This window comes from Cyprinodon tularosa, unplaced genomic scaffold (genome assembly GCF_016077235.1).
Source record: "Cyprinodon tularosa strain WSP-4 unplaced genomic scaffold, ASM1607723v1 ctg687, whole genome shotgun sequence".
NCBI classification, from domain to species: Eukaryota; Metazoa; Chordata; class Actinopteri; order Cyprinodontiformes; family Cyprinodontidae; genus Cyprinodon; species Cyprinodon tularosa.
Window position 1 is genome coordinate 319,922 of NW_024039437.1, and position 18,535 is coordinate 338,456.

At 38.1% G+C, this 18,535-nt stretch overlaps 1 protein-coding gene across 1 annotated transcript; it reads right to left on the minus strand.

Moving 5' to 3' along the window:
- Positions 1-1,846: 1,846 nt before the first annotated feature.
- scg3 (secretogranin III) lies at positions 1,847-16,276 on the minus strand. The gene is made up of 12 exons (XM_038267844.1): positions 15,828-16,276; positions 15,143-15,195; positions 14,929-14,971; positions 14,556-14,780; positions 12,377-12,519; positions 11,955-12,107; positions 11,648-11,885; positions 11,227-11,343; positions 7,122-7,205; positions 6,561-6,671; positions 5,550-5,639; positions 1,847-2,653 (listed from the first exon to the last, which is right to left on the minus strand). Exons 1-12 carry the CDS (start codon positions 15,928-15,930, stop codon positions 2,535-2,537), a joined length of 1,479 nt encoding a protein of 492 aa, XP_038123772.1. The 5' UTR covers positions 15,931-16,276; the 3' UTR covers positions 1,847-2,534.
- Between the last annotated feature and the right edge of the window lie 2,259 nt (positions 16,277-18,535).

Below are 18,535 nucleotides of genomic sequence, written 5' to 3' on the forward strand. Positions count from 1 at the left end.
AATACAAAGTGAAAGCAGTAGTATAGTTTTAAAAAGTGGAAGATTTTTTTTTAGGGTTTGTCAGGCGGGCAACATCTTTATGCTGAGGAGAATACGATACAGTCATATAAAAAAGTTTGGGCACCCCTATTAATCCAATTATTTTTATTTCTAAATATTTGGGTGTTTTCTACAGAGTTTTTTTTTATATCTAATAACTGTTGGACACATATTTCAGTGTTGAAGTAAAAAGAAAATGTGCAATATGCACTAAAACAAAACTTGACAGGTGCAAAAATGTAGGTACCCTAATCATTTTATTAATCTGAATACCCTTAAATACTTTTCACTGACTTACTGAAACACTAAATTGGTTTGGCAACTTCATTAATATTTGACCTTCATAGCTAGGCCTATCCAATCATGAAAAAAATTTGTTTAAGGTGGCCTGTTGCAAGTTGTTCTCCTGTTTGAATCTCCTCTGAAGATTCATCATGGGCACCTCAAAAAAACTCTCAAATGATCTGAAAACAAAGATTGTTCAACATAGTAGTTAAGGGGAAGGATATAAAAAGTTATCTTAGAGATTTAAACTGTCAGTTTCCACTGTGAGAAACATAGTAAGGAAATGGAAAACCACAGAATGGATGTTTAGCCCAGAAGCGGCAGGCCAAGAAAAAATATTAGAGAGGCAGAGAAGAAGAATGGTGAGAATGGTGAAGGACAACCCACAGACCACCTCCAAAGACCTGCAGCATCATCTTGCTGCAGATGGTGTCACTGTGGGTCGTTCAACAGTTCAGCGCACTTTGCACCAGTATGGGAGAGTGATGCAGAAGCCTTTTCTGCAAGCACGCCACAAACAGAATCGCTTGAGGTATGCAAAAGCACATTTGGACAAGCCAGCTTCATTTTGGAATAAGGTCCTATGGACTCATGAAACAAAGATTGAGTTGTTTGGTCATAAAAAGGCTTTATGCATGGCGGCAAAAAAACACAGCGTTCCAAGAAAAACACTTGCTACCCGCCGTAAAATTTGGTGGAGGTTCCATCATGCTTTGGGGCTGTGTTGCCAATGCTGGCACTTGGAATCTTGTTAAAGTTGAGGGTTGCATGGATTCCATTCAATATCAGCAGATTCTTGAGAATAATGTTCAAGAATCACTTACGAAGTTGAAGTTAAGCCGGGAATGGATATTTCAGCAAGACAATGATCCAAAACACAGCTCCAAATTTACTCAGGCATTCATGCAGAGGAACAATTACAATGTTCTTGAATAGCCATCCCAATCCCCATTGAACATCTGTGATGATTTGAAGCAGGCTGTAGATGCTCTGCAACCATCTAACTTAACTAAACTGGAATTGTTTTGCAAAGAAGAGTGGTCAAAATCCCTTCAGCCAGGATCCAGGAACTCATTAAAAGCTACAGAAAGCGGCTAGAGGCTGTTGTTTTTGCAAAAGAAGAATCTACTAATTATAAATGTCTCTTTTTTTCTTAGGTGGCCATATTTTTGCATCTGTCAAATTTTGTTTCAATGCATACTGCACGTTTTTTGTTAGTCCAATAAACCTCAATACTGAAATATGACTGTCCATCAGTTATTAGATATATCAAACTGAAATAGCTGTTGCAAACACCCAAATATTTAGAAATGAAAATATTTAAGATTAATAGGGGTGCCCAAACTTTTTCATATGACTGTATAATCTTTCCAAAAATGCATTATCTATCACTTATAGTACAAAAATTTGCTATCAAAAGATGTAATTGTTTAAATCATTCGAGTCGGTTCAATCAAAGACTACATTTTCTAGTATTTCTTTTATCAAGCATCATGTAGTCAAGCCATTTTCAGACCACATGTAAAGAAAAGGCAATGTTTTATTTGCTTTTACAACTTTAGGAAAACCCCCCACAAATATTTACATTTAAAAATACTTTTTATCATCCGCTTCTAGATGGGGAATGTAAAACACACACAGCAGAGACATGCAAAGGGATTTACTGACTTCGGCACCGCCCCCTAGCGGGCTCCAGATGACTTACAGCAGAACAGAAAAAGGTAGCAACAAGGCGCACAGACATCATGACATCACAAATATAGATATGGTACAATAAAAAGCAAGAATACACAAAATATTACATATGCAATGGAAAAGAAGGTAATTATGACTGACTAAGACAGGTTACATATTGTATAATTTGATAGCTGTAGATGTATTGTTGTAAAGAGTGGTTCTAACAAATACATGGTCTAACATATACATTCAGACTTTATTGTGTAATGTGACAAAGTATTCTGGTACCTCATGAAAGCAGTTTAGCTTATCCTCTTCAGTTTTAGGGTGCAAACATAAATTGTTGGATCAACAGATACTTGAAATTTTGTTGAGGCAAATTTAATATATTTTGGTTCAGTTTTTGGAATGTCTGGAAATGTATTCCTAATTATATTGTATATAATTTATCGTACTCTTTTAAACATTTGGGTGGAGTCTGTGTTTTTGTAGGAAATCTAAGTGTCAGACTCGGTTTTGGACGGGAGATTTTGTCACAGACTGCTGTAGATCCTCTTTATGGTGTCGCCCTCGTCTTTGGCGATGATTCCTTTCTCGATGTAGGAGTCGACTTGCTGGTCCATGAAATCCTTCAGCTTGGACAGGTCATAATCTAGAGGGACAAGAAATAGCAAATCAGGGCGGTTTATAATCCGCAGTTCAAAGCAGGATCATTAAGGATGTTATCGTCAGCTGAACCCCGGAGATGCTACACCCAAACAAGCTTCAAAGAGGATTAGGGTCAAAGGACGTTTGTCTGATGCCTAGATTTGCAGTCATGTAATAAGTAGTTAATTCAGCAACATGATCTCCAAGTTAGATTTTTGAAATTGGAATACAGTTGTACTGTTATCAAAATCAGCCAATGCCAGTTATTTGAGACAGTGGAGGTAATTGTAGAATAAACCAGGAAAAGGTCGGTGCACACAAAACACGGCTTAAGGTTAAGCTTTTTGATCAATGACACTTCAGGGAGATTTGAAGGGAAAACAAAGGATGCTTGTGCACAAAAGCGGCTCATGACCACTTCAAAATGTCATGGCTGAGCAATATCATGTATTCCAAAACATCAGCTCTTTTTTCCCCAAAATGGGTCCTTATTGGCTGTTTTAACAGGGCAGGGATTCAAAGTATGAAATGAAATCAATGGTTCTTCTAAAACCAACCTTCCTCTGTTGCTATCACAGTCCTCAGGCATTAATAGCGTAGTAAAGTTATTGTACGGATAAGTTGAAGATTAAAGAACCTTGACTGAAAGAATTATCTACAGAAATCGTGCAAGAGGAAAGGTCAAACTTGTCATAAAAAGAAATGTACAAAAACAACAATATATCAACAAATACTTAAATAAAAGTAAATTTTTCTGAATTCTTCGGCAAAAAAAGATATTTGTGTATATATATGTACGTAGAATGGACAGAGGCCAATAGGTACTAGGGCCCTTGTCAAGAAATAATACCAAATAGATTGATGATAAATAACTGATGATATATGCTGGCACACTAATTGTAAGTGATAGGTCTTTTGCAACAGTTTTATTCTTTATTTGTTATAGTTATATTTTAACAATGATGGAAAAGTTAAATTGTTGCACTTTTAGCTTAAGTTACTGAGATATAATCCCAGTTTTAATATGCTATATCTGAGCTTTCCAGAGCTGAGATTTCAAACAATGAACCACTGAGGTGTTTTTTCTTTCACTCCTTCGTTTGGTGCCCCTATGAAAACAAACTCCCCCCCAGGTAAGTTTCTGAGGTGAGCCAACATGTTTTTCCACATCTGTACATCCTTTCCAAATGGATTAAACACAATTAAAAATTAATTTGTATTCATCTTGTTTCAGAAGACCTGCTATACTTACACAGAGAAAAAAAAAACATAACAAGATCATATGAATAATGAGCAGAGTCATAATTGTCATAATACAAAATGGTTACAAATGAGTTGCAGGCTGCTGCACGGCCTTTCCCAGCTCTAACTGTCTCCAACTGAAGTGGCAGCAGACGGGTAGAGGACGGTAAAAAGATCTCCCCGCTTTGACCTCACAACATTTGCAGAGGGGTGGGTCGTCCCAGCGCCTCAGGGTTTGAAGTCACTTTGCTGGTGACAGTCGTGCAAAAGATTAACAGAACGTGATTAGAGACCACGTCTCTCCTCAGTGCCAGGACCGTAAAAAGCCAAGAGGCAAAAGCCAGGATGTTGCCTACGTGTGTCCATCTGCTTCTCTGGCTAATCTTTGTAGAGTGTGGGCGTAGGCACACGCACATGCACTTACATGAACTCATTAACACACGCACACACACACAAATAGGCTGCTGAGATTGTCCTAATGGATGCTGTTGGTAGAGTAAACACAATAAATGGCTAGTATCCCACTCTGTTTCTATGGCACTGTCTTCAGTCGGAAAGGCTTTAGTTCTCTCCTAAAAAAAGAACAAGGATGACGGCTTCAAAAGGATTGTAACTTGGTTCAAAATGAGCTTCAAACAGACACCCTGATGCTTTTTTATTTTGGTCCTAAATGGAGCCTGATCATGGGAAAATTGGGGTGATTGAACACATTTTGTCTGTCAGCCTCTCCTTACACCATTATCTTTGTGCCTCTGTTTACTGGCAGGAAGGAGGGGATCCCCCAGTTGTCCGGGACAACCGTTGCTACCCCTGAATGCTAATGAAGTGTCCTATCTGGGACAAGGTTAGAGATGAGCCCCTAACAAAACATCCCTGCTGCTCTGTCCCCTAACTCCCCTCTCCTGCTCTGCATCACATTCTTAATTTTCTTGTTGTTTTATTCCCTAATCTTCTGTTTTTAGGAGGTAAGACAACATCAAAATGTGTTTTTCTCTATAATCCCTCTGTCTTAACCTTCATCCTGAGCTCAGATCAGATCAACATGAATAAAATAAACTTTACAGATAAATCTCACTCAGCTTGAACTCTTGTTTTTTTTTGTCTGGGATATCCAGCTGAGATCATCTACCACACATAGATCTGGATGGTGAGAACCCATTAGAAATTCATTCCCTTCTCAAGCATCCCTGGGCAATGATTTTAGCAACATCCGACTGTATCAGTCCTCGTCAGTGAAGCTACAGAAGTTTTTTTCAAGCCTGCAGTATGCACCCTAACTTGTATTGAATAAGCACTCAGTGAAGGAAATTCAGGTTTTTATCACCAACCAGCACACAACCACCACAAATGAAAACAACCGGGTAAAAGGCGACCTTTGTAGATGAGCAAGCAGCTGTTTCAATTAGGACAGCATCATTAGAGATGATCCATATTGATATGCCACGCTCCTTTATAATGCAAATAGGGAATAACAAGGGTGGGCCACTTTTATTCCTCTCAGACGTGGCAGCTAATGAAATTTCCAAATAAGGAAATTTTTTAGTTTTTCTGTGATTTTTTTAAAAGAACTTTTGGGTAACCTGTACAGTAAGTATTTCAAAGCACAACATTAAGGATTGAGATCATGGTTGACTTTCCTGTAATGGAAAACGTCTCACCATTTTTGCCTTCTTCTTTGTTGTGCTTCTTCAGCCACTCAATATTCTTCCTGATAGCTTCCAGATAGGTTTCTGATTTGCCTGGCTGATCTGAAGTTTAGAGAGACAGAAAACAGAGAAGAAGAAATTAAATACTCTCATCAATAGGGCTCAATGATTCATTAAAAAAACAATAAGATTTAATAAAACACCATGTATTTTTCAAGGACCTTGATTTTATCAGCTAATAACACAGCCAAATAGTAGATTTATAAATACTTAATAACATGTGATAACATTTTCTATAAAACACCAGCAATGATTACATAATTGAAAGGGCCTTTATGTTTTAATCTAATATATACAGCTCTATTTTCCTAGTTTAAACAGAATAAATATGCATCAATATAGATGGTCTCATTTTTCTGCTGTAAAAACTAAAGAGGCCGTCTTAGTACAGCTTATGAAACCAGCCAATCAGATTTCTCCTCATTAATTGAGGAATCAGACATAATCAGTCTGCTGTATTTTGCTTTTTGTTTATCCTTTTCTTATTAGGTTTTAAAGTGGATTATATTGAGTACATGCAGTCAACCAGGACACGCAGTGACAGGCATTTCCGGAGTCTGTTATTGGACTGGCCTACTTCTGAGACAAGCAGGGGTTTAATTATGATTGGCTGAGCTGCAGGAGTGATGTTTATTTCCTAACAGTTCTGCTGTGGGGAAAACAAAAAGGCTCATCTGGTTTCCACTGCAATCAAGCCATTGTTGTGGGGACTGAATAAAATAATCTACTTAACTGAAGTGAAGTGGTGAGAATTAGTTGTATGTTTTGTAAATTGTGTGTTTATTTAAGAGATGGAGTACAAAAGAAAACCAAATCAGGATGTGACAAGAAAACAAAAACAATTAAAAAAAATGCAAATCAAAAAGGCCAGAAATGTGTATTAATGAGATAAGAAAAAAATAGCAAAAGGACTCTATGCTAGTCATCAGTCTTGTGGTCGTCTGGATTTCTTTGTGGACTGACTGGTTTCAGTGGACGGCTGCTCCTCTTTGGTCGAGTCCTTCAAGTTGTCGTACTCCCTCTGCATCTTCGCTGTCTCAGATTTGGTGTTGTCATCTTCATCCAAGCTTTTCCCTTAAACAAAGAATAAAAACACTAAATTTATTGTTTTTGTTCAGCTACTGGATATCTAGAACTGCAAAAACATCTAGAACTGAATCATTTTCCCTATGAGTTAGGAGCTAGCTGTGATTTTCTTGGATCTCACACAGTGCAATAGATTTCCTTTCTTTTTAACACCCCTCTCCTTATTGTGTGATAAAATCAACTGAGGTCATTATCCTGCCTTATTTAAGCCTCTATAAAATTATACTATATACATTTTTTAAACAATCTGAAAACAAAAAAATATTGTTTTGACAGTATGTTTAATCTTGGACCATTAACTTTTCTTTTGCTAGAAGATAAGCACAGATCTTAGGTGCAGCTACCAGTTGTCTTTTTTAACCATAAAGCCGAGAGATTAGAGTAAAACTTTCCAATATAATTTTTCTGAATTTTAATACATTCAGCTATAAAGTTTACCAGTAAAACTGGAAATGTCAGGAACCATGAGCGACTTTCCCAACTTGTTCTTTGTCTGCATGGCTATCATGGCGTCCAGGTTCTCTGCAGGTGGATGAAAGGAAACAATTTTTAATTTTAGATATCATCAGCGTTGTGCGGTCAGTCATTTCTCCTTAGAGACAATGAATGGACGCCTGTTGACGTCCGTTTCAGTGTCCCGCTCTGCTCCTGTGTGACTCAGAGCGATATTATCATGAGAAACAGCCTTGTTCTTATCAGTTGATTGCAGGTTCTGGAACATGAGGGTCATAAACATAACCTTGAGTTTTTTTTTTCCCTCACTCTCATATTCAGAGCTTTAATAAGCAATCTCAATTGTAATAAAAAAAAGCTTTATAGAAATAATTTATGTGTGGTTTAAAAATGTTTGCTGGACCTATTTAACATGTAAACAAGGTACTGTTTGTTTTCCTAATGTTTATATATCAGTAATTCATCATGTTATCCTCAGGATATGTCCTTTGTGTTACAGGGAGTTGGATTATTACATCTTCACAGAGGGATTATGAAACAAGGGAAAAAACAGATCATATGGCCTGACGGGGGAACAACTCCTCTCCGGATTAATAAAGGAGGGAAACATTATGATCGAAAATTCAAGCCACAGATGTTCTGGTGATATATGCAGTGAAGGATCAGCTGAAAATCACACCCTCTGTTGAATTCTCATTAGTCCTCTAATTCAGCATGCAAAAGCTTTGAATAAATAGTTAATAGCTATATTAAAGGCCTCTGGCTTTAAATGGCTGCAAGAACCCTTGAATTGTTTATTGATTTCCTCTTTATGTGCACAGTAATATCTGCTGGTTATAAAGTATTTATTCAGTTTTCCACCTCCCCTGGATTAGTTAACGTCCTTTTGGTTCGATAAATATTGTGTGATGTAACATATATATTTTTATTTCTGGGAGAGGAGAAACTACGGATACGGGAAGAGGTTTTTTATTTTTCTGAAGGCGTCCAGAACGGAAAGCAAGTTGGGCTTGTTGCTTTTTTTTTATTTTTTATTTACAACAGAGGGAAAACAGATAAATCACAGGGTTCTATGAGGCTTGACTTTTGTAATTTCCTTTTTTACTTTCTATTACCTAACCAGCCCACCTTCCTTTGCTCTATGGATACTGTCCACCTCCTCACACTCTTTCTTTTCATTTCTCCCTCACCCTATCTTGAAGCAAGAAGCATCACCCGCTGGTAGATTAGGGATGATTGACAGCCCTGCGTACGCAGGGGTGTACCTGGGTGACTCACTGGAATATCACAGCCAGTTCAGAGGTGGGGGAGAGAAGGGGTGTTGCTAGGAGATGGAGGAAAATCCATTCCTCCGTCTGGTTATAGATGGGACCATGAGAAGCTGAGGACAGGTTGCCAAGGAGACCCACATCTTTTCTAATAGTATATTATGGCTGCACAGTTGTAGTGTGTTGCAGCAGCAGCAATAGTTTTAGACAGTAATGGCCATCTGAAAAGGAATAAAATCATCTCTCTAAAACACTCCACACAGCAGGTGGACTGCATCGGTCGATAGCCTTGAAGTGTAATTTGTTATTATCTCATTTAAAAGTGGATACAGTAGGATTAAACTGAAAAACTAAAATAATTATAATATATTAATAGCTATACTGAACATATTTATAATATTCATCCAGGTAAGTTGTGTTGGCGTTAGTGTAGCTTAAATAGAAAACTGAACTAATTATTTAAAAGTCTCCCCAAAAGATAAAACTTTCTGGGGGTTTTACTTTCATTCTTTGCTCTTCATCATCTGATTTAATCTGAGAGCAAGATTACACAGCGAGAGGACTGGATGGGTTTGGGATTCATTGAGGCGGTCAGAGAGATGACTGCTCTGCTGCAAGTCTGAGGTGGTTGACCTTTCCATCGGCTACTGGTGCTCATAACCGAACCAGTCTGATCAGACTGGAAGCCCCATGACATTCATTACATGCCTTTGTAGGCTTTATAGTTCATGGTGTTAGCTTAGAGCGAACATTACACAAACAACGCACTATAAAACAAAAAAGACAACACGGACGTGCATAAAATACATGCAAACTAGAAGGATTAGAGTCTTAATCTGAAATCCTTCATCATACTGGAAACCTAAAAGCTGAAATCTGTGGCACAATAATTCGGTTCCAATGCCCATTTGCAAATAATCCCAAAGGTCTTAAGTTAAATCAAAATGCCAACAAAAAGGAAGAAAAACACCATCAAAGAGGTAACAGTATTGTTTGACTTACATATTTCAATTTAAAACAGACAGCCTGATTATTTTCTAAGACAAATGGAAAGGCAATTATACCAACTGGAATAGTTAACAGAAGTGTTTATCATCTCTAAATAAATCTCTGGAAACAATTTTAAATGCAACTCCAGAGAAATGAAAACATGTTAATAATGACTGTATGATCTGATTGAAGCGTCTCTGTAAAGTGCCTCGAGATGACATTGTGAATTGGTGCAATATAATTAAAATGAAATAAAAATTGAGCATGGCTAATGATATGTTGAATCACAATCCAATCAGTTTAAATGGGCTAAGAAAAAAATGTTTTGCTAATAATTTGTTAGAAAAGAGTATGGTTGATATAAAGATTGTAGAAAAGTGGAAAAAGACTGAATGTTTTTTTTTTTTTTAAAGCAGGAAACAGAAGAGTGACCAAACCCTCAGAGGACTTCCCTCACTTTTTCTTTAAAGAATTAAAGCTGGAGGAGGAGATGTGAGATAATATAACTGCAGGCATCGGCAGTTCTTGAACAAATGGCGCCCCGGGTGAGCCCATTCCAACACCATCCAGATAGTAGCTAATCTACATAAGGTGCTTCTGAAGCTGAGGTGTGATTCCAGAAACAGTGAAATGCAACTTTTTGTGTTTAAACAACAGAAGAAAGGGTTGACATAAATCTTACATGCTGTTTGAATCATCTTTGATTAGTGAGGAATAAGTCGGTTAATATTTACACAATCTAGATACTTTGGTTTGACATCTAGAGATAATAAGATACAGATGACTAAAAATAGAATATTGTCTATATCACCTTTGCATCACATTTCTAATCCAATGTAGATTTTCATTTCTTGGTGTTTGACTATGTTTTTTTTTTTTTTTTACATTGCACACAACATAGAGGATTGTCCTCTTCCTGTTGACTTGATATGCAAATAGGCAATAGAAAAAAAAATTGGATAATAGCTAATGGATTATTTAGAAAATGTTTTTGCAGTCCTCGTGCAGCTTACAGCCTCACCACCCAGGGTAGCATAGATGGATGATATTGGGATGGATGGATGAATGAACAGATGAATGAATGAATGGATAGACGATAGATGGATGGATGATAGGTGGATGATAGATGGATGATAGATGGATACATGGATGGATGATGGACGGATGATGGATGGATGATGGACGGATGATGGATGGATGGATGGATAGATGGATGATGGATGAATACATGGATGGATGGATGGATACATGGATGGATGATGGATGGATGATGGATCAATACATGGATGGATGGATGGATGGATAGATGGATGATGGATGAATACATGGATGGATGATGGATGGATGATGGATCAATACATGGATGGATGGATGGATGGATGGATGATGGATGGATACATGGATGGATGGATGGATGATGGATGAATACGTGGATGGATGGATGGATGGATGGATGGATGGATGGATGGATGATGGATGGATGATGGATGGATGATGGATGAATACATGGATGGATGGATGGATGGATGGATGATGGATGGATGATGGATGGATACATGGATGGATGGATGGATGATGGATGAATACGTGGATGGATGGATGGATGGATGGATGGATGGATGGATGGATGAATGGATGGATGGATGAATGATAGGTGGATAGATAGACGGTAGATGGATGATGGATGGATGGATTTAAATCTTATCCCTTTTCTTATCATGTAGTGGTCAGCCTGTTTTATCAGAACCTGGAACACTAGCCTGGAGTAACCAAACAGAAGCTTAATAAATTACCAGTTATTGTAGATCACCAATTTTCTTTTGACATCTTACCAAGATAGGAAACTCCCTCCTCTGGAGTAATGGTGCCATATTTCACCATCATCTTCACAAAGTCAATCAGTGTCTTCATGATGGTGATCAGGGTTTCTCTTTCCTGAGCATCTTGATCTGGAAAACAAAGAAGAAAGAAAGTTTTATATTAGAACGGATGGATGGATGGATGGATGGATGGATGGATGGATGGATGGATGGATGGATGGATGGGTGGGTGGATGGATGGATGGATGGATGGATTCATCTAATATATTCACTGGAGTGCCTGAGTGTGTGGGTCTGCTTGTGTTCCTAACCTCCTTTCTGTGTAGGAAACCAGTGTGGACAGAAAGCTCTGACTCATCCTCTAGTCTTAAAAATAATATCCTGGGCAGAAGTTGCTATGACAAGGATTTCTTTGCATTTTATGAGTTTTTACCCGAATCAAGGCTCTTAAGAAGACGGTAGAAGTTTGGGAAGTATTGCAGGTCCTGGAGCCCATCCTCAGGGTTCACCTCGTTTCCCTCCTCTTTATCTTTATCCCAGCGATTTTCAGCTCCGTCTAAGTCTTCTTCCACATCCCTGTCCACCTCATCCACAATCTCATCGTCATCATTGCCTTCCTCTTCTTCGTCATCTTCTTCGTCGTAACGACGCCTGGGTGGCTCCCATGTGTCCTAGAAAAACACAAGTTTTAGATCCTAGAACATTCCTCTATTATGATGACATTTCTCCTCATGCTGTACCGTATCTGGACCCAGGTCATCCTGCTCTCCCCTAGACTCCTGGTTCATGCTCTCCATTTCCTCAATTTCATTATTCTTGGCATTCTTGGTGATGAGATCCTGGAGAGCCTCGGCCACTTGGTACTCCAGAGTGTCAGCCTGACTTTCAGTAATCTATAAAAAAAATAAACAATAATCAAAAGGTGTGTGATGGTTCAATCCAACCTATTGATTGGTAGAGAGGGCAAAATCAAACGGTTCAAAGTGTCAAAAAACTAATTCACAGCTGAGCTTGTGGATTCCTGAAAACAATTTACACATATGTTCATCTCGTAGCGACAGAAAAGGTTGTGCAAAGACAGACAGAGTCCGCTCCCGTAGGGAAAATGTCAAGCGACCCACTGGGCTGATTTTCAGATGGTAAGGTTGTGCTCAGAGCTTACCAGCCCCAGTTTGAGCAGCTTGGAGACGATCCTGTCAAAAACCCCTCTGTCATCCTCCTCATATATTTTGTTGGCAATCTTCTGAACAATATCCTCTGCAGTCAGCGGGGTGCCATCAACCTGCCGGAAGCTTTCTGGGTCATCTGAAAAGAGAGCGCCAAGAGAGTTTTTGATAGACATAATACTCTATTTTTTCACACTTCTAATGTTCCTTTTATTCGGCATATCACTCCAGTCCTGAGTGAAAAATGTGTAACTATAACAGCCTGACACTTGCATAACGCTGCTGCTACTTCCCGAGGTCCAAACAGTATTAATGAGCACTGCCAAGTGATTTTTTTTCCTTTTGTGAAGGTTGAATCATACTTTTCCTCCCAGCTATTTTTGGCTCTTTTGAACAAAAATCTTAAATACTGAGCTTGGTAAATGTGTAACTGGGAAAGAAAAGCCGTGTGTCACTACTGAAATGATTGCAGGAACAGAGGAAGTGTAGCACTCAGTGAGTTGAGTCTGATTCAGATCACTTATATGAGAGCTTGTGGTCAAATTACATGCATTAAGATGTTTTAACACTTAAAATGATATGTGTTCAGGTTGCTCTTAAATAACATCAACCATACATTAGCTGAAGGACTGCACTTGGTGTAATTGCAGAATAAATATTGGGAAGTAATGGGAAGAATTTAAAGCAGTATACATATTCTGTGCTTTATTAAGAACTATAAACATCAATGTCTAATATGTTTTAATCACATAAAAAGAAAATGATTGACTTTAATAACAAAGGAGTTATGAACAAAGATGAATAGAATTTAATAGTTTTTTTTTCATGCAGAGATAACATTTACACATCCCACCTCCTCTTTCTTAGTAGTTCTCAGTGATTTTCTGACTTAACAGCCTTTTTCAAGTCAACCTGCAGCATCTCAATCAAAGACGGAGCTACCATGACTTTGATTCAATCTTCATCCTGTCCTTTTTGGATTTACTGGTGTGTTTGTAGGATAACCTTGATGTTGCAGGATCTGCTTCTATTTTAATCTTTTTTTTTTTGATAAACAAAAAAGTTACAAATTTCCTTGGTTTTCCTGAGATAAATATTATTATTCATGGTTGTAGTGAGACGCTAAGCCTGTTACTGTAGTCCCAGCCTTAGCAAACCCTGCCAAAAAGGATATATCTACCTTTATCCATCCACAGAGTATTTAAATTCTAAAAACACTGCACAGTAAAGTACTTTATTTTCTGTTATTTTTATACACTTTTCTATGGCCCACATTGTGTGACCACTTTTGCCTTTGCTGCTGTAACACCACAATTTCCCTGATTGTGGAACAATAGAGGGATTTTTCTTATGCTTTTAAGTTGCTGTTTCTGGGTGAGATTTTAGTTTACACTTACTATTCTGTCTGTTCTGATCTCCGAATGTTTTAATCTTCAGTCCAGAATTCCTGATCTTAGTTTCTCTGCGAAGCTGCTATTTTCTCAGGTTTTTCTGACAATATGTGTCCTCCTTGCACCTAACATGAAACTGAAACCTGTGCAGTCGGTTTTTCATTGTAGAAAACATCCACTTTTTTCCCCTGAAGGTCTAAAGCTCCTCAGACGAATCATGTTTCTTATCATGTGCATCGAACATGATATATCCATGTGGTATTTTAAGTAGAAATAATGGTAATGATAATTATACATGTTAAAACACAGCGACTATAATAGTGTTCTTTTTTTTCATATAATGTGAACATAAAGACCCATCACAAACTTTCCTGCAGTGTGAAAGAGGACGGACAGAGCAGAGCATCAGCTTTCCCCTCATCAGAGTAGAGGAAGAAGGGGATAATCTGTTTCTGCTGGATTCACGTGTCCTGTCTCTGACTCTCTGGCTGCTCAGCTCCATTATAACCACGTGTTTCCTCGGCCTACTCTTTTTTAAAATGTCTGCCTGGTGGCCTGCCAGCAGCAGAGAGAAGTATCCAGGATGAGGCTTGTTCTTAGTGATGAGAGGGAACAAGCCAAACAACTCTGACTGCTTATTGTGTCACTACTAGAGACAAGTGCAGCATTTTTTTTTATTTTATTTTGAGTGATGGATGAAAGATGAACTGTGTTACGGTGCTTGAATCAGCAATTTTCTTTGAGAACCTAGAAAAAGAATAAAGTGATTGTTGAGTGTTAGTACCCTGGTACTTGCTGTAGTCTATGCCGCTCTTGGTGGAGTCGTAGTCGTCAGCCAGGCGTCGGCTCTTCGTCGAATCGGATTCATCAGGGACATACTGATCCTCCTTCCTGACTGCCGCTTCTAGAGCTTCTTTTGACTTCTGGCCATCAGCCAGAGACTTGAGCAGGGTGAAGTCGTCACCCTGCTCTGACTCTCTGTCCTTGGAGCCCGCGGGTTGTTTACTTTCTGTAAGGACGCAAACGCAAACAGAGTGACGCTCAAGGTTGAATAATGGTGCATATGATGACTCTTTTACTGGAAAGGCTGCAACCTAAATCAGCGCAGCAGGCGGAAACACAGTCATCAATTGATTAGCAATGAGGTGTCCTCTTACCTGCTGACTGTACTGCAGCCTTTACACTGTCTGCCTCTGCAATCTGGGGAAGGACAAACATCAAACAATTGATTGTTGCTCAGGATATAAGCTCTGATTATTAATGTTTGTTGGGCTAAAAAGAGCCTGTTTGACAAGCAACCATAAAACCTACTCGGCCGGATATTAAAGAAAAGGTAAACTAGCTGTGGGAGGTGGAGGAAAAGGGACCTACCTGTTCCTGTAAAGGTCTTTCCTCCGTCAGCTGTCTGTTGTACACAGTTTTATCTGCAACAGAATCAATGCATTAGGTAATCAAACCGCTGTTTGAAAGCAGAATACATTAGAGATCAACCACAAAGATACTTTGGTTAATTTATCCAATTAGTTTTTACAACAAACAAACTTAAATCAATTTAAAATAGATTTTAAAGATACTTCTGCAAAATTGACCTGTCAGACTGATGTGATCTGATGGGTTTCTGCCCTCCTAACTCTCCACCAGAGGCAGAACTTAATCGGATTATCAAACAAAAGATTAAACTGTGGCGAAAATAGACCACAGGCGGCCTAAAGAGAGGGAGCGCATTAAAAACACCACCAGCCCTTATTCAGTTAGAGGACGCTTTTAAAAAAATAAATAAATAAAAAGATACTGCTAGTATATATATATATATATATATATATATATATATATATATATATATATATATATATATATATATATATATATATATATATATATATATATATATATGTATATATATATAGGCCTATATGAGCAGAAAAAAATCTCTGTAACTTTTATCTTTATGCTAGAACTTTATGTGGTCCATGCATCTATTTCACGATACTTTTCTAGGTTTTTGTAGAAATCTTAATTTGAGTGTGCATATGTGCCCCAGTTCTCTGAAACTCACCATCCAATGAGGCTGTAGGTGTGGGGAGGGCAGATGTCTGGATCACTACATTCAGAACAAGAAGCTGGAGAGGAACAAAAAGGCCAACGCGTTTGGACGCCATCCTGAAGCAATCTGCCACGGAGCGCGCAGGAGATTGTTTTTACCTCCTGTTTGGAGCAAAGCAAAAGGTGCTGAATGTTTGGACAGCTCCTGTCCCGGTGCTGAAACTGCCGCGGAAAGGCTGCGCCTTGGGGGGCGCAGAGAGGGAGGGTCTGTCTGTCAGACTCGCAAAGCGGGTTCCGGTCGGAAGAAATGATAGCTGCGCTCCCGGAGCTGTTGACGCACGGCGATGCTGAAACCAGGTCAGCTGTCTAATTAAAAGCAGATAAGCAAGGAGGCTGTTCCAGCCCCGTGTGAGCTGCAGCATCACCTGCCAAGGCTGTAATACAAGCCACTACAACAAGACCTGGCCCCCTCATCAGGGAGGAAGGGGAGGAGACGCTGGAAACAAAGGAGGAGGAGATGAACACTGCAAGAAGAGCGCTCAATCTCACCTTTTATTCCAGCAACATAAAGATAATATAAATTGATTTAATTCCAATTTCGATTTTGAATGAAATACAATAAATGACGCAAAAAATACCGCAAACAACGCAAATCAGGTTTGAAAGATCAACAGCTAATACCACCAATAAATGCATTGCACTTAAATAAGGATTAAAAAGAATAAAACGCATTACTACTACAATATCGTAGGTACTTTTTATTATGGAGTTGAAATTCCATGCAACTATACCTAATTAGCTGAAGGGAATATTTTTTGCAGCGTTTGACAAGAATAGAAATAAAAAAACGCCCATTTCGTGCGTCACGGTTAATCTGCGTCATGTTTGTAAATCTTTCCCTGAATGGTCAATAGCAACCGCTGTAAAAAGGGCAATTAACCACATAAACAAAGAGAAACATAAATAAAATCGGAGTTCTGGGTGCTTTGATTTAATGAGCTTTTTTTTAAATTAATGGTCATTTTTAGGGGCTCTCTGACATCAGAACAAATTTGATTAGTTTCCATAACCTCATCATTTAACTGAAGCTTTCAACAATAAGGAAATGTTAATTACATATTTTCTTCCATATATTTTAAAATAATGTAATCTAATATTAAAAATAGCTGTGGTGAAAAATTGGTAATCTTCAACATGATTATTTTCTAAATGATATTAATTAATTCTCCCTGATAGAAATAGTTAGATGTCTAAAAGGATCATGATGGCTCAAGTTTAACACAACGGGACACTGATCTGCTGTTGGTTTGATTAACCAGCCTGAGGCATAGCTTTAGCAAGCCATTCTTAGTAGTTATATCCACTTAAAACCCTCTAATTTAGCAAGAACATTTGGTTTTCTGCTTGTTTGTATCCACTCTACAATGAAAGCTCAATTGAATTTAGTTTGATGCTATTTGGACTAAGGTCCATTAGACTTTTTTTTAGCACTTTGTTGCCCCCTTTAAGTTGATCTTGTTTAGTTTGCTGGACCTGGGCATGTTGAGAGTCATATTGAATGTAACCCTCTCTCTTTAGGCCTCAGACTCTTTGACTATATAAAAAATAAAAGCTATTTTAGATCGCAAGAAAAATTGAACTACTGTAAATAAATAGTTTTTTATATAATACATTCTTACCTTTTTTTTTAATACAATTTGAATACTACAGAACTGTTAAAGTTCAAATTAAATGTCTACATAAAGATAAATTCTTATGTCAGCAAAGTTGTGATTTTATGCAACATAAAACATAGGCTTCCATTGTTCATTCAATGGAAATATATCAGGGTTCAGTTTTTATATGCACTTAGTGTCAAGTTCAGAAGAGGTTGTGGTGGACCCAAATGCAAATATGGAAGCTGAGGTGGTTTCTTGCAGATTTAATAATTCCAAACGTGACAAGTGAGGCAAAAATCCAAAAATAACAAAATACAGAAAACCAAAAACTAGAGGACATCAGGGTAAAAATACAAAAAGATCAAGAAACTACGAGGAACCTGCAAACCGTAACTGAAGAGAAGGAGTAATTATGTCAAACAGAACAAAGTATGCAGTAATCAACTGATTGGGAGCAGGTGTGGACAGAGGGATCTAGAATGGAGCTAGGGGAAAGGAGACTGACACATAATAAACAAGAAATACATAAGAACTCAAATCCAACCAGAAAACACCACAAAATGGAAAGGAAACCAATAAACTACAAAATACAGAAAGACATGAATCAACTGAAAACTTAAAAACGTAACAGAACTGAAAAGGTCAGAATCATGACTGAGTTCTGAATTGCATGTTTTCATGGGTGTTCAAATGGAAAAAAGTCGCTCCTCTATACGCCTTCACAAGCAGGCTATTTTGATTGGAGAACGTTATCTGCAGTATTAAGGGAAACGATTTGGATCATGTGGTCCTTCACTGATGTTCCTTGGATTTATGAGGGCTTTTTGTGAGATTACAGTGCATAGCTGAATTCATTTCCTTTGGCTGCAGAGTTTTAATGTATCTGATCTACTTCTTAGGCTTTTTTGGAGGAAATAAATTCTTCTGATGACCTACTTTAAGGTTTTCCTGGTAGTATTGCCATGTATTCATTCACACTGAGCCTGGTTAACATCAGGCTTGTCCAGCAGAGCTTTGTGAAATATGTCTCATTACACAGATATTTATCTTAAGAAAATGCGAA

Bases quoted from the DNA above. Each gene is read 5' to 3' on its own strand.
- scg3 (XM_038267844.1), bottom strand. From the start codon at position 15,930: ATGGCGTCCAAACGCGTTGGCCTTTTTGTTCCTCTCCAGCTTCTTGTT. The intron at 11,344-11,647 runs GTAAAAACTCAT...TTTGTTTTCCAG, and splicing joins TCTTAAGAGCCTTGATTCGG to ATCAAGATGCTCAGGAAAGA. The intron at 2,654-5,549 runs GTGAGACGTTTT...TTGTCCCTCTAG, and splicing joins CAAAGAAGAAGGCAAAAATG to ATTATGACCTGTCCAAGCTG.